We start from the raw sequence: 24,619 nt of genomic DNA, 5'->3' as shown, positions 1-24,619 counted from the left end.
GACAATTCTGTACTCACATGGTGTGTTATGTCATACTTCTACAAATGATCAGGGAACATACTATTACTCAAAAAAGCTCTTCCAACAAGTCAGGGTAACTACTGCAAGGAGATTCCAGAACATACAACTTAAAACAAACAAACAAAAAAAAAACCCCACCAACCAAAAGCCTGTATGACACTGTAATGATAGTATCCATTAGACAGAAAAAGTTATCAATAAAAAGGAGCTTGCTTTAAAAAGCCTAGCATAATGTCTCCTGCCCCACAAAACGTTCAAGCCAGCACAACCAGCAGCAAGCACAGAGAAAAACAGAAACAAAGCAAAAGCAGCAATGGGGAAAAAAAACAGTGAGGCAGAAGGAGGATCAAATATACTACATCAAACCCCAAGACACAATCACCTTGAAAAGTATTATACAAGGGATGACAAGTACAATACCAGCCCCTGAAACATCAGTATTAACAATATGTGCATCTCATTACCACTTTAAGATTTTTTTCAAATTATTTTTATGGATCCTACAAGAAACATCATGTGTCCCCTCTGCTGGTACTGCTGGAACAGTGCAACTATTTCCAAGGCTCTCCGGCACCAACGATAGCTGTTTGAACAAATACTTCAGTGCTATTTTTCTAAACATTTGAAAGGGAGAGCTTTCAAAATTATATGTAACTTGAATAAAAGAGTTTTCCTTTGATTTCTCTTCTTAATGTTATTTTCCTCTTCAAATCTAGATGAGATTTTGCCTACTGATTCCCTGTGTCTACTTAAAGTCTGCTAGCTTGAAGTCAACAGTCTGCCTTGCTCCCATCCTAGAAGACTTTTACCCTCACACTTTCCACAATATAAAAACTACTGGTTAATAATCATAGCTAATATCAGTTCCCCTTTCATTACTCTTCCCACCTTCGGGGCGGGGTGGGTAGGTAAGAGGGAAATAAAGAAAAAAACAAAACACTTCCTTGAGAAATATCATGTTCATACTTATTAACCTATTTATAAGCTGAAAAATATACAGCAATACATTACAGTGACTTGTTTACAGGGAATGAATTGCTGGCCACCTAGATGGTACAGTCTAGCATTGCAAAATTCCTTATTAGGTCTCTTTATTAAGAGTATGAAGTGGCCAGAAGAGGAAGCAACAGACTAAATGAAAAAATATTGACCAAGCTAATGGATGGAGGAGACGGGATATTGAGGGAGACAGTAAACTAAAAAAGATGAAGTAAAAGCAATTGCTGTTGGGGGATGCAGAGCAGGAAGGAGAATGCTGATTAATACAGTGCAGATACTCAAAAGAGGAACAAGAGCATGTGAAACAAATCAATTTGTAGGACAGAATACCAAGTGCAAGACAGATACGCAAAACAGTAAAACCTCAGGAAACAGAAAAGACAAAATTAACCAGTAAGTATGGCTCATTACCAACATAACTTGTGAGGCTAACTTAAATCAGTAATTCAGAAACACTCACTGGAATGGTACCAGGCACTCTGAACGTAAAACTTGACAATACGTAAGAAGAAATTATGTGCGAAGTCCCCCTTGCTCTGTATGCCACAGAGCAGAACATGGAGCAAGGCTGCTGACAGACACTCCACAGGAACACTGAGGGCTAAAAGAGGTAAGCGTAACAGGTTTTAATGTCACGCCTCCGCTGTCTCCCTTACTACTTTGCTCTAAGAGCAGGAGTTGAGAACTGGAGCATTTGTGCAACGAGATTTTTATATTCTCCCACTGGATTTAAGTAACAAAAATCTTGAAATAAAATTTTACGAAAACAGAGAATGAGAAAGCATTACTCTACCTGGCGAGAAGCATCTATGTCTTTGTGGTACTAGTATTTAGGACATTACAAATAAACTTAGGTAATATTTACTGCCACTCAACCCTCCAGAAAATAAATTTGTAGCATTTAACTCTGAGGTTAGGCACAACACAGACTGCCTACCCCAAGACCATAGAAATTTCATTAAAAAAGCCTCAGGTACACAGAAATATTTGTATCTTGTGAGCAGGCATCCCAGAGGCAGCTTTGTTAAGTGGAGCAGGTGCCCAGATGACACAGCTGCACCCTAGCTCTGCACATGAAGAAACAACTCATCCTCAGGTTTTATCCTTCCAGTTTATGTCCCCTCCAGCTTCCCTCTTCTAAATGAATTACAAGTACCCTTTTTCTTACAGTAGCTCCTCAAAAGGCTCCTACAAGCCATCTCAACTTCTATAAAGCCATTTATAAAGTTATTATGGAAAGAAAATCTTTACAATTTGGGTATGATTTAGCATCTATAGTAAGATATACATTAAAAATCTCTTCAGAATTTTAAGGAGTTCAAAAGCATCAGTTTTGTGCCAGCTCCTGTACTGTCATCACCCCAGCTCGCCACTGACAGGCAGACACTGAATTCACACATCACAAAAAGAACACATGACTCAAGCTGTAGGGGGGGAAAAAAAGCCTGTCTTCTCTACATGCAATAATTTAGAAGGCTAAAGCCTGTTATGTATGTGTTATTAGGAGGTTTAATATTTCATTCATATGCAGTGCTCTTTGACACGTCTCCAGGATAATCCGCGATGCGGAGGCTTTGCCATGGATTAGCCAGCTGATCTGGCAGGTTATACCTTTCCCTCCACGCTCACGAGCCTGATTTCCGTATGCGTATTGTGCGGGAAGGGTGAAAGGAAAGAAACGGAAAGGGACACAACACGCCACACATTTATGCAGAGGGGCAGGTTTCTTTCTAGCCCTTTCCAATGATCAGTTCAAGCTTTAAACCGTAACATCCGATTACCCCCATTTTGGCTTGCGTAACTGGCGATGGCAATCTTGATCATGAATCACATCAGCCTCCAGAGGTGACACTGAATTAGAGAAGCCCCGGGCCCGGGTGACACCAGCCGGGCCCCAGCAGCTTGCTCCTGCCCGGCCGGGGAGGCGGAGGAGGAGCAGAGGCGCCTGGCCGCGGCAGAGCCCACGGCACGGGGGGGGCGGGCTGCCCCGGCGGCGGCGCCGCGGGCGGAGCGGAGGGCAGGGCCGGGGCCCTGCCGCAGCCAGGGGCAGGCGGGGAAGGGGAGGGCGGCCCCGGCAGCCTCCCGCGGGCCGGGCGGACGCTCACCTCCCTCCAGCGCAGCTGCCGCAGGCTGATCTTCAGCGCCTCCAGCGAGGTCTTGGCCTTGGAGCTGTCCACCGTGACGCGGGGCCGCCGGGCGGCCCGGACCCCTTCCTCCCCGCCGCGCCGGCCCGGCGCCCGCCGCCCCCTGCCCCGCGCCGCCCGCCCCGGCGGACCCTGCGGACCGGCCCCTCGGCAGCCCCGCTCCCGGCCGGCCGCGGCGGGCAGCACCTCTTCTCCCGGGGACTGCCTGGCTGGCTGGCCGCCCTGCAGCTCCTCAGGGGGGAGGGCCGGGGACCCCGGGGGCTCCTCCGCCTCCCGGGCAGGGCCGCAACCCTGCGGCGGGGCCCCGGCCGGCTCCATCCCGCGGCGCGCTGCCTCGGCCCGACCGCCACCCCCGCTCCCCGCCCGTTGCCATGAGAGCGGAGCCGGCGGACGGGCCGCGCGAGGGGCCAATCGCCGTGAGGCGGTGACACGCCTCGCTCCGCCCCGCCGGTAATGACGCGCTGCGGCCGCCTCGGCCATTTTGGGAGCGGGCAGGGCCGCCGGCCTACTTCCGGGGAGGCCATTTCAGAACAGGCTCGGGGTGGGGCGCGGCGGCCATCTTGGAAGCGGGCGGCGCTGGGCGGGAAGTCGCGGCCGCGGGTGGCGGTCTCCGCCTAGGGGCGGGCGTGCGGCTCTCGCCGCGCCTGAGGGCCGCTGACTTTGCTACCGCTGCCCCCGCCCGCGCGGTTTAGAAATTAAATCCATTTTTTTTCGTGTGGCGTGGTGATTTTCCTGTGAGGTGGGGGTCCTGCCGCCGTTAGGCCGGGACGAAACCTTGCTGCTCTGCTTCGGACCGGCGCCGCTTGAGTTTCCTCACCCTCGTCCAGTCATGACCGGCTTAGTGCCCTGGACTGGTGCCTGCTGTATGCTTTGATTGGTTTCTGTATTTTATTGAATTATTTATAATCAAAAGCCGCGGGGAATGGGCGCGCAGTGAGTCAAACACACAGCAAGAAAATACAAAAACTGCTTTACAATGCAGATAGCTGAATCCCTCCCAGTATTGATGTGTGGAATTAAACTCAGTAAGTTATAAAGCAGATACGTTCGTTGCGGCGCCAGGTGCAAGGGGGATGGCTCCTATCTTGCACACTGAGTTGTACTCACAGTACATATTTATACAGTCAAGTTGGTTAGTTCTGCCCAAAGTCTACACCTACTAACTAATTACTGGTTACTTTCTTCCTTCAATTTAAAGAACAGTTCATTAATTAACTGGGCATGCTCCCAGAGCAGGGGATTCACTCTCTTCGGGGGGGCCACTTGAGTAGGACATGATCTCGCACTACCACAATTATTTTATCCTAGTGTCCTTGAGTCTTATCACTTCAGTAGTTTTTCTTTTAGCAATTAGCACGTCCTTGTCAGAAGGGTACTGATTTACGTTCTTGTGGAGCTCACCAACATCTGTACTAACTGTCCCTTCTGAAGTGCTAAGCAGGCCGAGCCCCAGACCTTCTCTCCAGGCAGTGAGGCCCCTGCCTGCCTGGTGATGGTTCCTGTTATCTGTGCAGCTCCTGCCGGTAGAGTTTTAGGTTTCTCACTGTATTTTCTCGCATCGGTATCAGTTAAAATCGGGGCGCTACCTGCAGGGCAGGCCCGCGGAGCGGGATGGGGAAGCGGCGGCAGCGCGGTGGCGCTGCGCCCTGGGAAATGCGGCCTGGCGGGGGAAGGGGCGGGGGAAGGGGCGGGGGAAGGCAGGGATAATCAGAATTCTGTGTGAAGGAGCTGTCACTAGGGTCGTGCGCCTGGCATAGAGCAGGACTGAAACGGGACATCGGAAGAAAACATTGGAATGAAAGCAAAATTTAAATGAATGCAGCAACATTTGGCACTTCCTGTTAGCTGCATGTTAAAATTAAAAGGTTACATCAAGATTAAGTGCCAGACTGTGGAACTCCTCAGACCAGGAGGAGATACGAATGTATCTTTCACCCTGCTAGATCAGGTTTCAGGAACATCTGGATTAATCTCTCATTCTCACCTCACATGCTCCCTGGTGTTTTATAGAAACCAAGACATGAGACACAATGTGCCCGTAACTGTGGTCCCAAACGTGTGGACCCTTTTCCAGAAGTCAGCAGTTGTTTATGAAGAAGAAAGTTTAATCACCAAGATACTGTCTTATTTCAACAGCAAACTAGAGCTTCACCTGCAATCCTAACACTACAAATATTTTTTCAGTGCGTCCCCTATCTTCTGCCATATACTTTTGTGGGCAATGAAGAAACAAAATTAATTAAGTAATTAATTACAGTGCTGTGTCTTACAATGTGAAGTGACCAGGAAAGCTGAGGTCATGTAGTTTGCTCTTGGTGGTTCTCAGATTGCTATTAAGTGATGTACCTTTTTTTTTTTTTTTTTGGTATAGCTGTGACAATTCTTTTATTAAAAACTTGGGAGCATTCCCCTGTGCCAGCAGGATCTCAGACGGGTCTGTAATTCCAGCAAGGATGATCTGTTGTCAGCAGTGCTGAAGTAATGAAATAGTTAAGATGGGCCATGGCACTAACAGGCTTTGGAGCACAGGAAATACCAAACAAAATGATTGCAAAGGGAAAATATTTTTATATCTAATTATGATATATCCACATTTCTTACAGGCTAATAATATACTAGTTGTTACTCTACCAGAGAAACTGTAATATATCAGATATCTGGTTTATACTGTATTGTAAGGATAAAACCTTCATTTCATGTTGAGATAAACAGAGATGGTCTGTAGTGTTCAGCATGAAGTCAGGCTGTGCATGGTGTTCAGGTACTGCAAGGTAGAGAAGTAAAGTATAGGTTGAGTAGTAATAAGGTAGCAAGGTAATGTAGAAGGAGAGTGTATCCCACTGAATGCTGCAAACTGGATCTAGCAGCAGGAGAGAAATATGAAACTTTAGATCATCTGTCCCCTGTGAAGAGGGCAAATGTAAAGTTACTGTGTGTTCTCAAACACAAGCTTATTTCCCCAGACCCTTGCTCAGAGGGAATTGTTGGTAAGATCAAATTGTTACTATCTTGTGACATTAAGTGAACAAGAATGTGTATTCTATCTAGGAGAACTGTACATCTGTTAAGTGCTGGGAAAAATATCGATTAATTTTTTTTTCTGAATCATCTTCCAGGGTCACAGTGGTGATGGTATTTGTAGGCAGGACAGAACAAAGTGTGTTTTCTTACACAGGAGGGAATTTGGAAGAGTATTGTTATACATGTACATTTATCGGTACAGTATCACATACCTTCAAGAGATGTTTCAATTTCAACCTCACAGTATTTTGGCCTTGTAAGAGCCCTGATCTGACTGCTAATGTAATGCCCCTGTACTTTCATCAGTTAAAATCAGGATATCAAACATAACAGAGTTGCTAGTCTAATTTTATGGGAATGGGGAAGGATACTGTTTGATAGCACCGTATTTGTACAGATATGTACATCTCTTAAGCCAACAAGTTCACTCTCATTTAACCTAAATTGTAAGTTACTGGGTCCTTATACCATGACATGGTTAACCTGACGTTTGTGTGTGCAAATACACACCTTCCCATGATGTGCCTAGGTAACTGTCAGATCCAAGGATCAGTCTGTTAATAAAGCAATTTTACAGATGCAGACCACTGATGCATAACATACGGCGTATCACTCCAGAGATCAGCTTGTTTCCCTGAACTGTGCTAACAGGTGCTCTGCATGTATTTGCAGGGATATTCTCACTGAAAACCTAATTCTAAGAATTACACTTTCCCAGACAGTGAACTGAACAGTGAGAGCTTCACATCATGATACCGTGCTGATCCAAGTAACTCATACTGAGGTGAACTGTACTGCCAACTTGTGGTATACAGAATCCATGAGTTAGACGTGCAAACACATCAAGCTGATGGGTTAAATAAGTAACATTTTTCTTAAATAATAAATTTAATTTCTTCTAGTAAGCTTTTTGGTTACTGAGTCTGCATCAAATTTTCTTTTACCTAGCATCATAAAGACAATAAATGTATTCTTTTCTATATTTTTCTTTTTTAAAGATAGCCAAGACAAGGAAAACACTAAGTAGCATGGCAAAATAACAATTATTTGCTGAAATACTTTAATGTACCATTTTGAGAAAGAACTCATTCCTGAAGCTATTATAATAAAAAAAAAAAGTTACTTATTAAGAACTATCCATCCATGTCTGAAGTTAATAATTCCTTTTCAATGATAGCATCTTCTGTCAGTTGTACCTTCACAAATCAATAAGCAAGCAATGCTTTATAAAATGAAAAATCAGAAGAAAACATATCTAGTAAAGAGACTGCACTTGGAAAATGTCAGTGGTGGTGGTATGCTTCAGACTGGGTTTAAATCTGTATACATCAACCTATGCTTCCAATGTTTATGTTAGACCACTGAAGATTTGTAGTTGACCTACATATGCAAACAAAACATTTGCTGCACACTTGGGGTGAGGGGATTTGCATGATAGAAGATGATGAAAATATGCATAATTGTAGATGACATTTTTCATTCCTGAATCCTGCTGCACAGAACTTTGGAACTGGCCATGCATGAAAGAGGCTTGCAATTCTAATGGGCAGATTGCCTGGCCACAATGCTAAGCTGAGCCTTCAAGACATGAAGCTTCCATTTCTTCTTAAGCAACAGTCTAATCATCCAACCAAGCAGACCCATATGAGGCTGAGGGGTCTGAAACAATGACAGTTCCACATGGCATGTCTGAGTTCACGTCATGTGACAGCTTTTGCTTGGGAGTTTTCTGTTTTCGTCAAATCCTCAATACAACAGAGAGCAACATCACACAATTTCCGTGAACAGTACCTAATGTATCTATTCTTGCCTCTGTATGTCATCATACAGCAGCATTTATAGGACATGCTTGATGCCCCCAGGCTTACCTGGTTAAACTAAGATATTAGTTTATCACCTCATGATCTTGAGTGATGGTTACCTGATGTGAAGCAAACAAGAGGAACTGCAGGTCAAAACACATTTCTGAACTACTTTATCCATCTGTATTTTGATAGTTTACCTACACAGAAAATTTCAGATTTGGCAATGTTTAGGGCTTCTGATTTCTCCCCATTTTTTCTGTTAAATAGAAGCTCAAGATCAATTCATTTAAATGAAGGTTGGGCAGTTACATAGTGGGGAATATAAATCTTTACCTCCCTTTGCTTCCAGATCTTTTTTTCACTAGGGGAGAGCACAGCTTGCTAGAATGGGGACATGGACACACACACATAACCTTCTGACCTTATAGTAACTTTGTATTACAGTTTCATGAAGTTGTGGAAAACTCCTGACACACTGTTCCCCGCTAAGTCAGTGTCGTAACACTGACTGTCTTAAGATATCAAGAAAAGGCGACATTTTGCTTTGTAGTAATACTGTTTAATTTTGCTTCCCTGAGTGAAGAAAGCAATTGTAAGGGAAGCAGAGTATGTCTGAAATTCTGGAAATCCAACTGCAATATACAATTTTCTGCCTCCACTAACATGCTGTCCTCCCCTTCCTCCACAGCAGCTCATCCAGTTCTGTAGGAGGAGGGGACAGAAGCTGATTGTTAGTATCATGCATTAAAAAAACCTCCCAAACTCTTAAACAACTATTCTATATAACTGAGATAAAATTCAAAGTCATTGAAATTAGAGAAAGGATTTATTGCTTTGATGCATACCCCATATGATTCACCAGTATTCATCCCTCTGTCCTATAAAGCCATCAGTAAGTCAGTTAAGTCTCTTTGGTCTTAACTGTTGAAACTTTACAGGAGTAACTGCTGTTTTTCAGTAACTATGAATTAGGCATACTTTGCTTCATTCTGCCACTTTATTAAATGTATACAGAAATGTGCTGCTTTCAAGAAAATGCACATCTCCTGAAGAATGGTAAGTGAATTCAACCGCTAAATCTCAAAAGGATGTCCACTGGCACACTGCAGTGGTACTGCTGGCATGATAGTACACTGGAGACTTCACCCTAAAAATTGCACCAGCACAAATTAGTATTAATATTGTTGATAAAGTTGCACAACAAAACCAGATCTGCTAAGATAGTAAACATGCACAGACCCCTCAGATCTTACAAGTATGATTTGGAAGTGATTTCCTGTAACGGAGGTTTTGTCTGCCATTACTGGATGTCTGTCTGGTTGTTCTTGATACGTCGCATCTTTATCATTTAAAATCTTTGCAGCTCTGCTGTGCAGAAATAAGTGTTAAAATGGTTAGGAAAAGGGAGGAAAAATTCTTGGCATCAAGACCAGTTCTCCTTTGAGAAGCATGCATTGCCTCTGTGACTCTTGAGTTGTGAAAGTTGGTTTGGAAGACACCTGACAGGATCAGGCAGGAGCAACAGCTATACCTTCCCTGCAAACAACTGACAAAACAATTAAAGAACACCCTGCACGTAATACCCACTACCTGATGTACACCACATTTGAGGTCCCTTCAAAAACCGAAGCTATATAGGAAGAGGGATTTACATGCAGAGTAAATGTCAATGCAGACAGAAATGTGCATCCCTGTGACAGAAAGGGAAGGAAAGAAATCTTGCTGCCTCTGCCTGAAAAAGAAAGCTGATACAAACCTGTTCTCTGCAAAAACACTTAAAGCTCTGAGCCAAGAAGCTGTCTTTGGTGCTTCACTCCTACTGTGTTCAGAGAAATGGGACTTTCTATGTGCTTTGCACATCAAAGGAATAACTAGCTCAGTACCTCCATCTGATGCAAACACCCACTATGAAGTTTGGCTAACTGTTCACGTCAAGAAGGAGTAATGCTAGTAGGGGTTTGTTTATACTAAATCCATGACGATGCACTGTGTAACTGTTTAATTCCACATATTTGCGCAGTTTTATTATCCAGAAGAAAAGGCATATAGCTTTCTTACCTTCAATGGAGTCAAAGAATTTTATTTGCCCAAAAAACAGCCTAGAAAGTTAACAGCTTTTTAAGTTTAGCAGCCCTCAAACTCAATTCTCAAACACAGATCCAAACCATTAGCCTTAGAAGAGCTAAGCCCTATGAAAAGTTCACAGAAGTTAATGAACATGGAATATTAAACACCTCCATTCAATTGTGATCTAACAGAGTCTGGCACTGCAAGCTTTATTAAATCACAGATGCCTTATTTTTCTCAGGGTTCCCATGAGATGTTTCTTGCCCCCTACCCAAAGGATTTTATAAGCTGCGGGATACTGGAGAGCACCAGAACAGAAATAAAGAGACCATTCTTGTTATTTCATCCTGTTCTTTCTATCAGATTTAAAAATGTAACTATCCCAAGTGAAGTCCAGATGCTCCCACTTATATAGGAATGCTCTTGTGGCAACGGGAGGGTAATGAGGAGAAATTGTCAGCAGCCCAGCACAATGACAGGTTCATGCATGCCTCAGTTAAAACACAGTATTGCAGAATCGATGCAGAGACTCACCAGTAGTGGCTGTGTTAGGGTTTTTTCCCTTACTAGTTGAGCTTTGCTGGCATTAGCATCAAAGGAAGCACAAGCATAGGCTGACTGGGTGGCATCTCCTCCTCTTTGGGCTTAGGAGAACCAGAAGCCTGAATCTTGCTCAATCAGTTCAAGGACATTTGCACACAAAATCTAGGTTATTAATTCAGGTCAACAGGTATTTTTTAAATAGAGATTCGTACAAGGTAAAAGGTGCCATGAAATGTTCTAAGTACACACGAAAAAACAGCATAAAGACCACACAAAAGATCCCCAACAAAGAACTAAACTGGTGAATGTGCAGGTGAGATGTGTATCTAGAGCAGCATATTGGACAGAAACAAATAGGTGGATTTACATAACTGAAACAAAACCCATTTTGAGTTATGCTGTATAAAAGAGGGATTAGCATAAATATGTGAATATTTAAATAGGAAGGTAATGCAAAGTTATAACTTGGAAGAAAAAAAAGGAAGCCTGCCTGGAAACAGAAAAACTTGGCAAAGACAGGAGGCTGACCACAGAACCCATCCCAGCATAAGTGCCAGAATGAGCTGCTAATACCACAAAATACTTGAACATGTAGGGTCGCAGTCAGTGAACCAATATTAATTCTCTGGGATTTTTTCTCCCTCTCTTAATTACATGTTTCTGGATTTTTGGCTCTTGCCCATCTCCCACTGACTTACAAGTACTCTGAGATGCCAAGAAACTCAGGACGATTACGCTCCTGAGATGGAGACAGGGAGTTGTGCACTGTCCACCTGTGGCCAAAATTTTGTCTTGCTGATGTGAAAGTCACATAAAGGGTCCTGTCCAACAACGTTCAAAAATCCAGCTGCGGGATTATCTGTATGACAAAAAATCACAATCGATCACTCAAAAATTATTGGAGGGAGCCCAGATGAGATCACTTGGAGCACACATAAACCTCTACCCCTTGGATTCTACACAATTCACATTTCTGATCACTCCTGTAAACAGCAAAGAGCATGGCTGCACGAACAGTTGGAAGACAAGCACTGGGCCTTGCCATTGCAGCCGTGCGTGTACCTCACCCCTTCCCCGTGCCAGTGCCTGCTGAGAACATCGGCACGCTCAGGCACGTCGGGCATCCCCGAGTGGCATCCACAGGGGCTCAACCAGGGGGAAAAGGACACCCTGAGCACACAGAGGGCCAAAAGCCCTGACAGGGTGCTGAGTCGGTCAGTGGGCATCAGCTGTGTGACAGGCTCCTGACAGAGGTCACGGGCTAATGACTAACAGAGCTGTACATCACGCTAACGCTGCTCAGACACAATGGTTTTTGTGGACCACCCTCGCGCCGGAGCTGCAGTGAGATCCCAGGTCACTGTGCACACCGCCTTGTTAGCAGTTCTAACACGGGAAACGGCTAGGGCGCTGCTGCCGTGACACGGCCTCACTTACACCGCCCAAAAAAGCCACTCGGTTCAGACGCGACCTCACCGGGGAGCCGGGCCGCGGGGAGCTGCCGCTGGCGAGCCCGGCCACGCCACCGGGGACGCCTCCTGGCCACACAGCCACAGCCAGAGCAGGGGCCTGGCGGTCCCGTGCCCGCGGGGGTCACGACACGGTGTTACCGCTCCTCCGTGCGAAAACGGACCGCCAGGCCGGGCCGGCCCCGCCTTGTGCCGGGCGCCGCCGGTGCCTCACTGCCGCGCACGGCGAGGCTGCAGGGCAGCACTTCGCCGGGCCGGGGCCGGCGCTCGGCGGCCACCCCGCCGCCCAGCTCGGGCTGCCGCAGCCGAGGTGCGCCCGGCCCGCGGCTCCGGTGCGCGGACCCCCGCACCGAGGCGGAGCCCTAGCCGGCACCGGGGCCGGCGGCGCGGCCGGGCGGGGCGGGGCGGGCTCCCACCGCCCTCCGCATCACATGAGGGAACTTCGGGCCAATGGCGCCGCGCCGGGGCCGGGGCCCCGCTCGCACCCGCGGACGCTCATTCAAAACGCGGCCGCGCTCGGGCGCCCGCAGCCCCGCATCCCGGCCCCGCGCCGCCCGCCCCGCGGCCGGGTGCTGCCGGCGGGGATGCCCGGCGGGGCCGCGGCCTGAGGCGGCCGCCCGCCCGCCGCCATGCCGGTGAAGAACCGGTACAACCTGGTGGACGATGGCTGCGACTCCCGCGTCCCGCTGCACAACGAGGAGGCCTTCCAGCACGGCATCCACTTCCAGGCCAAGGTGAGCCCCGGCCGCGCTCCCCCAGCCCCGGGCGGCGGCGGCGGGCCCGGCGGGCCCCCCCAGCCCCGGGCAGAGCCCCCAGCCCCTTCTCGGCTCCGGCGGGGGGCTCCGGCAGAGGCCGTGGTGCCCCGGGCAGGCGCCCCCCGCCGCGCTGGGCCCCCTTGCCCTCGCCTGGCGCAGGCCGGCGCGGGGTCCCCGCGGGCTGGGGGTCCTGGGCCGGCAGCAGCCGCTGCTGGGGCATGTGGTGGGCACCAGGCTCGCTGTGCCCCTCCAGCCCTGGCCGCCGTGGGCTTCTGTAGCTCTGGAGGCGCCCCCAGCCCGTGCAACTGCGCGTCGGACCTAAGGGAGTCTAAAGAAAACACCAACAAATTATGAAAGCCTCGCACTTAATTATCACAATCAAACAGGTTCCTGTTCTTCTCCTAGTGGTGTTTTCAGCTGTTTAATCCTCAGAAGCTGCCTTGCACGCTTCGTCTGAGAACTGATCTGGAAAGACCCCTCTGGACAGTGCCAGGGATGCTGCCTGTGCAGGTGCACACGCGTGTCCTTGCTCCATCTGCTGCCTGTCCCGTCCCCTGTCCTGTCCCCAGTCGGGCAAGACCCCGCTCCTGTCATGGCCCCCCCCGGAAACCAGCAGGCTGTTACCTGCTGCTTACAAACCGTCTTAAGTGCCTTGTTCCATCTGACCTGTTCCCTGCGTGGAAAGCTGAGCAGGCAAGGCCTTCGTTGAAATGCATGCGCCCTTCAGGTATCAGAAAAAAACACTGGTATTGTCAGAAATTTCATATTGATCATGAAGAACAGTCTGGCAGTGAGCGCAGCATCACTCTCAGAAAGTGACTCCATTGGAATTGACATTCTGTAGACAGCACAGGGAATGGGTTCATAATTCAGCTGACAAGAAGAATTGCATTTTGCTGGAGCAACTCTAGGTTTCCCTTCCCCTCTTTGCAGGTGGCCTAACAGATTAGAAATGGAATTCACGCCTGCTGTCTCCTGAGCTGGAAAGAAGGGGCACATATATTCAAATTAAGCTTTGAAATGTGGATTTTGTACATTCTGTTTTTCCTGCTGAAAGAGCTGTAAGACTTAAGCAGGATATAGGATGGATCTGAATAGTCAGTTAATCACATATTTTAAAAAATCTCTTTCTTAGGGGAGAAAAAAAATAATTTTTTTTTACATTAACATTTGCTGTGCCGCAGACTGTACTGAGAAGAAAAATCCTTATTTTGACTTTTTTAAAGGTTTTGAAGCAATTACACCTTTAACTGAGTGAAACCGGCTTCTTCAGATTGACAGCTTCAGTCATCCAGAGCTATTCAGAGAGTGGATAACATGCTGTTAAGATGTGTGGGTCTGAGATGGGGTTTGCATTACCTTAGTAACATGCTTGCTTGGCTCTGCTGTAAAGTCTGTCTCTTGCAATTTGGATGCTCATTGTGGGCACATCAGTCAGCTGCAACTCTGACAATGACAAGGCTGTAACTGGCTGCCAGGTGTCTCGCACCAGGCAATCTGACTGACCACATTTGGTCTCTAATCTCCACATACCAAGCTGTCTTACTTGCCCTATAATCTTCAGGGACAAACTTCAGGAGGTCAATACTGGGAGCTGCTTGTGGAAAAGTGGCTGTTTGTGCAGAGCTTCATGAGCTGGCAGGGCTCTGCGTGGGAGCATGAGTACCCAGACTCTGCAGCAAGGCCGAAGCAGGGAGCTTGGGAGAATATCTTCTGGCTTGGCAGTCACCAGCTCTCCTCTTGCCCACACCTATCAATTTATCTTTGGTAGCATGGCCTGTTCCCCACTGCAGCTCTTGTTTGCAGACAAAAGGCCAGCCGGCTGGACTGAATTAATCTGGATTACCTGTGACTGTACTTGACAGCCACCACAGAGCGGGGAAGGAGATGCCTGCAAACCAAAGAGACCGCAGATCGGGAGCGATACAGATAATGCCCTCACCACGAGGGCGGAGGGGAATCCTGGCTCTGTCGCTCCCTCCCCTGCTGCCCTCAAGCTTTTGTGGTCTGAGCAATCTGACTCTCCTGTGGTTTACCAAAGGCTATAGCTGAACTTAACTGCTCTTAAAAATGCCATTTTGCAAAGGCATTCACAGAAGCATCAGAAAAGCTAGATGACCTTTCAGATTGCTTGCGGTGTTTATTTCAAAGCAGGCAAAAAAGCAGTAAATAGTGAGACAGGAGAACTCATCTCTGAAAGCCCTGTTAAGTAGTTTTTCACAATAAAACCCATTGCTAGCATTACAGTAGAGAAATAAAACCAGAACTATGTCAGTAACAGCGATAGCTATGGGGCTGCACTGGGGGAATTATTTTGTCTCCGTCCATATGTATATTAATTATCACTCTGTTTAGCTGCCCCTTCTCCTCCTCCCCTCTCTACAGGGGAACAACTTCCAAGAAAAATCCCACAACTTGAAACCACACACTCAAAAAGCACATGCAATTCATGAACCAAATGCTCTTGGGAGGGTGACTAAGCTTTGTAAGCTGCCCAGTGCACATGCAGCCCCAATAACCTGCCTGTGACACTGTGCAGAGATGGGCTGTGTGACACTGGGGGAGCTGACGGACCCTGCTGGGAAGGCGCCAGCGCTGAGTCCGGCATCCTGCCCTCAGCTGCCAGAGCCGCGGGCCCAGGACCGCACCCGGTATAGCCCATGTTGGCAGGGCACTGGCATTTCTCACTGGGCTGCTCGCCCTCTCACTCAGATGGTATTTTTCTTGCCCTCGCCAACATGCCCTTGACATGCAAGTCTTTCCTCAGAGCTGTGAGCCACGCCACTTTACAACATTCACTGTCTTTGCCCAGGATGCTGCATATTTTCCTCATTCCCAAGGCTGAGCTGGCAGTTTTGTGCCTCCTCTGCTTGGCAGCAGCACGGGCAACACTCCTGTACATCTGTGCCACGTGTGCTACCACAGGTACCACCATGTTGCAGCAGCTGCTTCCTGCCAACAGGTGCACAACCAGAGTCTGCTTTGGCACACAAGCGTTACAACCCGGTGTAAGGGGAGAGTACAGGCAGCTCAGGGAACAGCACACGGGAGGGAGAGACGGCAGCAGTGGGAAGCTGTCTGCTTGCAGGTCTTCCCTAACAACGCGTGTGGCGTCAGCAGCACATTGCCATTGCATGCAAGAGAACAGTCAAGTGATCCGCAGAAAGCTGTAGGTGTGGTAAAGCGGCGGAGGCGGAGGTGCTGGGAACCTGCTGTCTGCCCGCGTCTCAGCCCCCCCAGGACTGGTGCTTACACCGAAATGCAGGCACCCGATGCCAAGGGCAGCCGCTAGCTCAGCTCAGCCAGGCATCTCGTTTAGGACTGCAGCTCCCCTAAGCATCGTTAAAAACAGCTGGTGTAGGATGCAGATTTGAGTGGGTTTAACAGGATTCTGCAGGCAGCTGAGCTGATCCAACCAAGCAGGCGCAGTGATGTCCTGAGGGAAGATGGTCCAAGCTGAAAAGTTAGGGCAGAATCACGAGCCTTTTCTGGGAAAGTTAGTTGTTGCACATCCTGGCAATTTTCCAACTCTTGTGTGCTTTTAGCTTTGAGTCTTTTAAAAGCAGGTGTAGTGAGGAGTGAGAAAGGATGGACAGTCCCATTTTCAGACCGTGACTTGATTAGCAACAGGCATTACCCTGCAAAGCACTGGAAAAGGTGCACCCAGAATCTGAATGAGGTCAGAGGCTCACACCCAATGTTACAAATCCATTAACTTCTCCCTGACTTACAATATTATCCAAAACAGATACTCCTATCGTGTCCTGCATCAGAGAGAGTCTAACCAAGCAGGAACTAAATTAATGAGAGATGCTGTTTGTTTTGAAGAAGCCTACACCAGTAATTTGGGCATTGCTTTACAGACATCTCACTGTTCTGTCTTTCAGTACATCGGTAGCTTGGATGTACCCAGGCCCAACAGCCGTGTGGAGATTGTGGCAGCCATGAGAAGGATTAGGGTAAGTTCAAAAGAGCTGAACCCCATGTGGAATAAAAGGTTACGTTCACTGGAATGACTTGGTTGCAGTGTGCTGTTCTGCATCCCCACTTCCTATCTGGAGCTCAAATTTCAGTGCAATCAGGATCGTAACAAGCTTCTCCAGAAATTTCCACAGCATCTTAGTATAGACTCATCCCTGGCTCTTTGCAAAGGTATCAGTTAGCAAAACTCAAACATAAAACCCTAGTCTTTGCTGAGCAGGTATGGGGATTCTCCTGGAACCCAAGCGATTTATTCAGCCTGTTTGGGGTCTTGTGTGTGTGAAAAATGAGATATATACAATCTGCTCCACAAAAGCACTTGAATTCATTGACAGTTTCAGATATATTATGTTGTTATGTATTGAGATTTCAGTGGCCTGGCAGATGTTACGAATGTAAATCCCATCAGACTAGACTTCATGGATCCTGCTGCTCAAGGAATAATTTGCTGCTTTCTCCCATCCTCCAATACAGTTTTACAGTTCCTGTTTCTCATCATCCAGTCTGCACTCATCCTCCCCTAACCCTTTATTCCTCAGGACAGCTTATGAATGGTCACCAGATTTAGCTACGATTAGGGGGGTGGCTAGCTTACATCTGCTTCGTGTATAACGAGTTCAAGTTTATCTACCCCAAAAGGCACTGCAGCTGTTGTACCTGGCTGAAGTTTTGCAGGGGTCTTAATTCTGAGGCTGTTCGTATGTCTCACATCAGCTAAAGCAGGTTTGAGAATCTTCCATTTAAAGCTTTGAGGGGATTATCCTATTTCCCCCCTCCCCCCACAGTGTTTAACCATCTAATTTTCATTTAGAATAGCACTTTTTAAACTTAGCCTGTAACTGGCTGGGGAGCTGATGTATTCATCTCCAGCCAAGCTCAGAAATGACATTCCCCTGCCTTTGCCTGCTCAGACTATTAGCACAGCTCTTGCTCAGAACGCAGTGCAGCAGCTATCTAAATTGCCTGGTTATTTATGGAACAGGTGAACATCTATAGGAAGAAAAAGCAGTAGGTGAGGGCTACTGGAGCAGTTTAGATGCTGGTGTAACTACTGGTAGTTTTTTAGCTGAATCGATATTTAGCGTCAGATTTGACACTGCACTTCTGCTGATCTTTGACTGGATAACACCCCTGCAAGAAAAAGCAGACAGTATTTTAATAGCGGTTTCTAGAAAGTGTTGTGTTCTGTTTTCACACCTGCTATTGCCACGATGGTATCTAGCTCAGTCTTGGCAGCGCAATAGGATGCTCGAGTGCTACGTGAAGCATATAAGAAACCACTCTGCATTCATGGATGCCATCAGTTAATCTTATCACACAATATTTTTAAAGTAGGCATCCTGTATTCTATACTGGGTTTTTAATCTTGGAAGCCCTTTCCAAAAAGGGAGGGCTCCCCTTTTCATGTGCGTATTGTACAGCAGGATCTTATTCAGACACTTCCTGGCTGCTGAGCGGAAGATGCTCCTCTATTGAAGATAGTTAATTGGCACTGATCCTTAATTAGAGCATAAAGAATGAACTGGGAGGTCTTTGAAGAGAATTCTAGTGCATGGAGTACACAACCTAGGAACTGAGGGAAGATGGGGGTTATTTATGTAGCATTCATTTGCATGCAGAAGCCTTGTCAATACTAGAGATTTTTCCCATGGACTCTCAGCAGCACCAGTTGCAACTGGGAGGAAATAGTGGAAGAAGCTATTGGTGGAAACTAGTATTTTGCTACTATCTTATTGTGAGTGGTAGTGCCTGTTTGCACTGCAAGAGCAAGAAGGGCCCTGCAGCCCTGCCAAGTGTTGGCAGGGGCACATTATGCTGAAGCTTTCATCCTTTGTGCACTCCAGTGTTCCACTGGAATTCTCTACTGGAGCGGAAGAGAAAAGTTGCACAGTACAAGCCCCAGCACAGCATTTCCTATGCTGCTCTCTCTGCCCTGCGACATGGGAGGAGGCAGTATGAGCCATCACGGGAGCTCCATCAGTGGCTGAGCCAGCTGAGCAGGGGCAGCCCACAGCACAGGCAGGCTGTTACTCATTGCTTCTGCCACTGCAGAAGGGCACCAGGGCGGAGGATGAGGAGTCACAGCTCTGTATTTTCCAGGCTCTGACAGAGCTGGTTACTCTAGTTTTGCATTAGTAAATTGATACAAGCTCTGAAACTGCCTTCCTACTCTGTCTGATTCTGGTCTGTAGTTAAAAGCGCTTGCCCCAGGGAAAAAAAACCTTGAGCTAACTAGCACTCAGCGTTGTCCTCAGAGTGTGGTGGGAGAGAGAGGCGGGTAAATAACATAGCAGCTCCAGTTGCTAAGTCTACTCTTTGGCATCTTACTGTCCTATGCTTTGTACTGGCTCTTTTGCCAGTTGCATATGAATTATGCCAGCGAAGCTGGGAAGAGTTCAGTGGTATTCTCCATGCATTAGCAGAGCAGTCTGCCTCCAGACTTCAGGACATGCGGCATGCACAGACTATAAGATGTTACTCCCAGAGAGCCTCAGATGACATGTTTTAACATTAGTCTGCTGAAATCGCAATCTGCTCTTTTGCAGTAGGTATTTAAGATGCATTCTCATAGTAAAGCGTAAATCCATATTCCTGACTGAATGAATGCTTTGTAGACTTGCTAGCAATACTCTATTAGTCACACATTAGATTCCCATTTCATAACAGACTGGAAAACCTTGTCCCATCCTGTTCTATGCTTCCACTGGAGGGAATGCAAACGCAATAGGTAGAACAGGGAAGCTGCTGTTCTTAGCTTCCCATTATGCAGGGCTAGACAACTTCAAGTTTGCTAATCCTCCCGGTGGATTATTAGCTGCATACAGCTGCCATGTTATTATATGATCATCAGAGTTCAGACTAATCCCCCTGCCTCCTCCTGCCCTGGCAGGGGAGGTGATGAAATTACTTTGCTACTAGAATAAATACACTGTGCTCTGACAAACACATCAAGTTGCTGTTCATGAGAGTCCAATTCATTGCGCAGCTCCAAGCACCCAGTGCAGGCAGGTGTTCCTCCACCTCCCAGGCAGAAGCAGCATGCTGCATCTGCTGTCTCCTGCTGCCTGAGGCCATCCAGGTCTGGGTGTCTGGCAGCACCCTCTCACACTCCTGCGTTCAGAGTCAGCATCCTGGTGGGGCTGGCTTTCTGCTGAAGTGGATGCATCTGCAAATATTTGAGCCTTCTCAGCGCTCTAGGGAGCTCATGTACAATACAAGATTCTTCTTCCTACAGAAGTCAAGTGGCAGCTAATTTGAAGAATGTGAAAGTCCTTCTTGAGGGCTTAAACGGCTCCTGGATTCAGCAGGGTCACCCTTTTCCTAGAAACACTGCTCCTGGCTGCCTGTTAGTGAACAGCTAAATAACCAAGGTCTCCCCTTAGCCAGGTGAAGGCTCTCACTGAAGTTAAGAGGAAAGATGTGGAGCCCACACACACAATACTGCAACAGTAACAGGAAAGCTTTGGTAAGGATGCTTATGGGTACGGGCCTAGGGGTAAAGTGGGGTCTGTAAAACACAACACATTTCCTTGAAGCTCCTCAGGTTGCTTGGGAAATCTTGCCCTGGGAGACCAGGGAATGGATGGCTTTATGTGAAGGATTAACATCACAATGTGTCCTGCATCCATTCCCCAGCTTCCACAGGGCTCGAACTGGCCAGAGGAGGAACAGTCAGCTGTTAACCTTCCTAGAGCAGCACTGCCTTCAGTCCAGCACTTCCAGCCAGTCAAGCAGCCCTAGTGAAATGCTGCTATTTTGAGTGGCAAATTGTACAAGGTCACAGTAGGAGTAAGTGTCAAAGCCTGTCATCCCCACAGGCAGCCTGCTGCCAGCAATTCCCCAAGTCACTCCATTTAATTACCTTTAAGGCACAGAATCAGTTTCCATAGAATTTGCACTTCAGATTTGAAGAAGCCTAGAAATTTCAGGTCTGTTTGGAAGATCTAGCTTGGACATAAGCAGGTATTGACACTCAGAAAAGAGCCAGATGTTGGATTGTTTAATCATTTCGTAAGGGAACAGCCAACTGGTGCTGTGGTCATCCAAGCACCAGGATGAACAAACAGGAGGCAGGCATCCAGACTAATGTGTTTCTTCTGTTACCTCCATGTTTCTTGGGCTTAATTTAATTGAGAAGCCTTTTTCCCCAGAGGCCAGTGTGCCAGAGAAGCAGAAACATATATAAATCTTGATGCAGGATACATCAGGAATGCCTGAGCTGTCCTTGGCACAAGAACGGGGTTCTTGCTTCAGCCTCCCTCTTATCCTGATCATTCTTGCTGCATCCATGCTCTTAATAAGCAGAGCCTCAACGCTTTGCAATTTCTCTACATGGTATCCCAGTGAGGAGGTGCGATCTAGCCACACTGTTAAGTCATATTGACTGCCAAATATCAACTGGCAGTGTTGAAGTGTGACATGACATCAGTTTAAACCAGGATGAGTAAAAGTTACAATCCTACAGTGCAGCCTTGTGAAGCAGCGGCCACAGGGACAGCCGCGCAGAACCTGCCTCTCCTGCACCCCAGCAGCTCCCAGTCTGATAGCTGGGCTGGCTTCATACAGCAGCTTGCACTTAAAGCCATGTCAGGCTATAAATTGCAATGGTTCAGGAGCAGATATGGCTGTTATTTATCTGCTCTTGCTACAGGAGAGGAATCAGGTGGACAGCTGGCAGAGGGCAGGGTGACTGCTTTCAGCCGTCTCAGTTTAATCTGTCACTGTGTGGCAGACTTCAGAGGTAGAGATGTTTAATAGACTTGTTCATGAGATTCTGCTGGAACACAGTTCCTTCAGTTTTCCCAGACAGAAAGCCTTCTTATACAGAAGTTCACCAAGATAACCACTGCATAGATTCCTCTGATATATTCTGCCTATAAGCCCTTCCTGAGCTGTGATGCTTGGAGCTAAGTTTTCCTGTCAGCTTCATGTTAATCTGAGCTGGAGTTGTGATCAATACTAAAAAAAAAAAAAATCAGCTGCTGCGTTTCTTGGTTAGTCTTTGCAGCCTCTCCCACTGTAATGAAGTTATTTGGTCCCACTGCAGCTCAGGCACAGACTCAAATGTGGAAACGCAAACTGTTGGAGCACTTGCCCTGGTATAGACCTCTGTAGCTGCATGCCAGGATCTGTTGTTGTTGGATGGGATTTTGTTCTGCTGCAGTTATGGAGGATTTTTCCTCTCAGCCTCTTTGGAAGAGCATCCAAATGCTCAGCTAATGACAGCCCTGGGCTATGAGAGAAAACAATCCTAGCATCTTAAAATACTTCAGCAGTCTTCAGACTGCTGGTGTGGACCTTTCTTTAGTTCTCAGAGTGCCACGCACCTTCCTTTCATTTACAGGAAGGTGCAGGAAAAGCAGATGACAGTTCTTACATGGTTAGTGTGAAACACAAGAGCGTTGTGTGTCTGCTCTAAACTGTTGGCACACCCTGAGCCAGCTGAGGGCACAGCTGATAGTACACAGTGATGGTGGGCAAACATTCTGTGTTGGTAACTAAGTCTCGTTTAGTAGCTGCTTTACAGACAGGAGAGCTGGGCCATGTCAGCTCACCCAAGGCCTTTAAATAAATACTGTCATCACATAGTGACACTCACTAGATCACATGAGGAGCAGTGCTGTAGAAGATAGTCCCATGCTGCGGTCATGGGTGCAATCTGCCTGACAAGCAGACAGGCAGACAGCAGACCTTATGGCAAGATGAGAGGAGGACTTCAGAGAGACAAGGTTCCCCCAACCTGTATGTTTCTCTTCCTCCTTCTCCCCCATGCCAAAAGGACTATGCATTTACCCCAAAGTGTGCTCCAAGAGTATCTTTCTCTAGGATGCCTTACCTCCTCTGGAGAACCATGCAAGTGTTGCTTACACTGATACATATTAGATGGAGCCTGTAGCCTCCAGGAGAGAGCAGAGGTTTTAGGTATCCACATCAGTGTACATGAGCATGTACAAGCTTGCTGTGATACCTTCTGCGGAAGGTCTGGTGTCAGTTTTGGCTCTTCTCCAAAGCAGAGACCTAAGAAAGCTCCATGCAGGCAGTACCTGATCAGGCTGTAATCAGTCCTCCTCAGCACAGCCTACAAGTCTACCCCCAAAAAAACCTGAGGAACTTACAGTAGTGACTTGGAACAAGATTTACAGGCAGTCATGCATGGCTTTCTGCCCTCTGCCTACTTGCTGGATCTTTCTGCACTTCTGCCTGCCTGCCTGCCCAGCAGCCCATGTACTTTGGCCTGCAGCCTTACCTGCCATCTGCTCTGCTAAGGGAAGATACCAGTCAGCACAGCAAAGCTGCAGGCACAGAGAACAGTCTTGCAGACAAGCAGGCTAAGAAAACAGGGAATGGCACGAGGGCATCAAGAGCAGAGGGGATGACTTGGCTCAAGGCATCCTTGCCACGGAGCCCCTCTTCCCCAGGCACCCGGTGCCCCGAGCAGGGCTGTGTCCCATTACCTGACCTGCCTGCAGGACTGCTCAGCTCCAGGCACTATGGTCTCAGAAACACCAGTTAGTCCCAGCGTCCCATCCATGAGCCAGTTTAAGGTTTCTACCACACAAGATTAAGCTAATTGGTTTTATCTTTCCAGGCCCTGACAAAATACAGCAAGTGTTTTCAGGATGGTAATTAAGTGTTAATTGCAGCTAAGTTTAGCCCTAATGCCTCATTAGTTTGTTTTCCTCTATTTGTTGCAGCTATAGCAGCCTCCTGCACAGGGATGGGGATCAGGCTAGGCTTCCTGGGAGGCAGAGGCATCCTGCAGTGTGCTCCGAGGGTCCTACCTGGGCCATGCCAGGAAGCGTCTCACCTCCTTCTACCCAAGGGGAGGAGATGTGGGTGTGCAGATACAGACCCTTGGACCCGAATGCTCTAATTAGCATCTAGGCAGCAGCTCTGCAGTGGTCTCTGGTGTGTCCAGACACACACATTAGCCCATTTTCATGATATGGTGGATTTTGCATCCTTTCCTATTACACCTCCACTGAAGCCTTCATCACCCCAACCCCCTTGGCCGGTTCTTTGCCCTTTCCCATGTCAGAGGACTAGTTAGTGGGTTTAACAAGGGCAGGCAGTACTGAAACTAATACTGTTCAGTGCCCTGCTCTACTGAAAAGCATTTCACTGCTCCACAGTGCAAATGTCACCTGAGTTTGGTTCCCACAGTCCGTTTTCTGGTCTGTAAGAAGGTAACGGACCTGACAGATGCCCTTGGAAGGGAAGCCACCTTGCATTAGGAGGTGACAGCCACATTCCAGCTCTTGCCTTCCCACAGCACAGGCACTGCCAGGATGCTAAGGAGGGAGGTGATCCCTCCGGCAGAAGGTCTGGCGAGAATCCATCTCTCCAGGCAAAGGAGTGGTGTCAGCTGGAGGCTGCAGGGCCTCCCCTCACAACAGGCAGAGCTGTAGAGCCGTGACCTCCCAGCCGCTGCTCCTTATCCTACTCCCACCCCCCTCCAGGAAGGGCTTCCTACCCTGCTGCTGGGTTTTACAGCCTCTCCCCTTTCCCGGTATGCCCTGCAGCCCTCATTAGACAGAACGCCAGGTGGGACGATGTCTCCCAGAGGTCCCTTGCCACGAAGGCCCAAAGAAGGGGGAAGGCTGGGGCTGGAAGGATGGGTGATGGAGGTGCAGCTCCTTAAGCCTCTCCACACGTATCCATGGTCACCTTGGCAGGCTCAGGTGTGTTTCATGCATATGCTGCTTTACTAACCTTATGGAAAATTTAATTTTTATAAGCTGAAGAAATGGCTTTAAAGATGCAGAAGCTGCTTTCCTAAAAGAATTGAGTCTGCCTCATCTCAGACTAACCCA

At 47.7% G+C, this 24,619-nt stretch overlaps 2 protein-coding genes across 3 annotated transcripts in view; one reads left to right on the top strand and one right to left on the bottom strand.

Moving 5' to 3' along the window:
• The window catches only part of TTLL11 (tubulin tyrosine ligase like 11), a 51,633-nt gene extending 46,910 nt beyond the window's left edge, over positions 1-4,723 (bottom strand). The window contains exon 1 of the mRNA XM_080402884.1: positions 3,126-4,723. Coding sequence (XP_080259010.1) covers positions 3,126-3,644 — 519 coding nt within the window. The 5' untranslated portion in view covers positions 3,645-4,723. The remainder of the gene's footprint in view (positions 1-3,125) is intronic.
• Positions 4,724-7,900: 3,177 nt separating this feature from the next.
• Positions 7,901-24,619, top strand: part of LOC308069853 (carboxyl-terminal PDZ ligand of neuronal nitric oxide synthase protein-like) — a 42,780-nt gene continuing 26,061 nt past the window's right edge. For both annotated transcript variants that reach the window (XM_080402886.1, XM_080402885.1), the window contains exons 1-2: positions 7,901-12,803; positions 16,712-16,783. In XM_080402886.1, the coding sequence (XP_080259012.1) occupies positions 12,699-12,803; positions 16,712-16,783 (177 nt within the window). In that variant the 5' untranslated portion in view covers positions 7,901-12,698. The remainder of the gene's footprint in view (positions 12,804-16,711; positions 16,784-24,619) is intronic.

This window comes from Falco punctatus (genome assembly GCF_963210335.1).
Source record: "Falco punctatus genome assembly, chromosome: 9".
Lineage (NCBI taxonomy): Eukaryota > Metazoa > Chordata > Aves > Falconiformes > Falconidae > Falco > Falco punctatus.
Note: the sequence above shows the minus strand (reverse complement) of the source record. Positions and strands in the feature narration are given on the sequence as shown.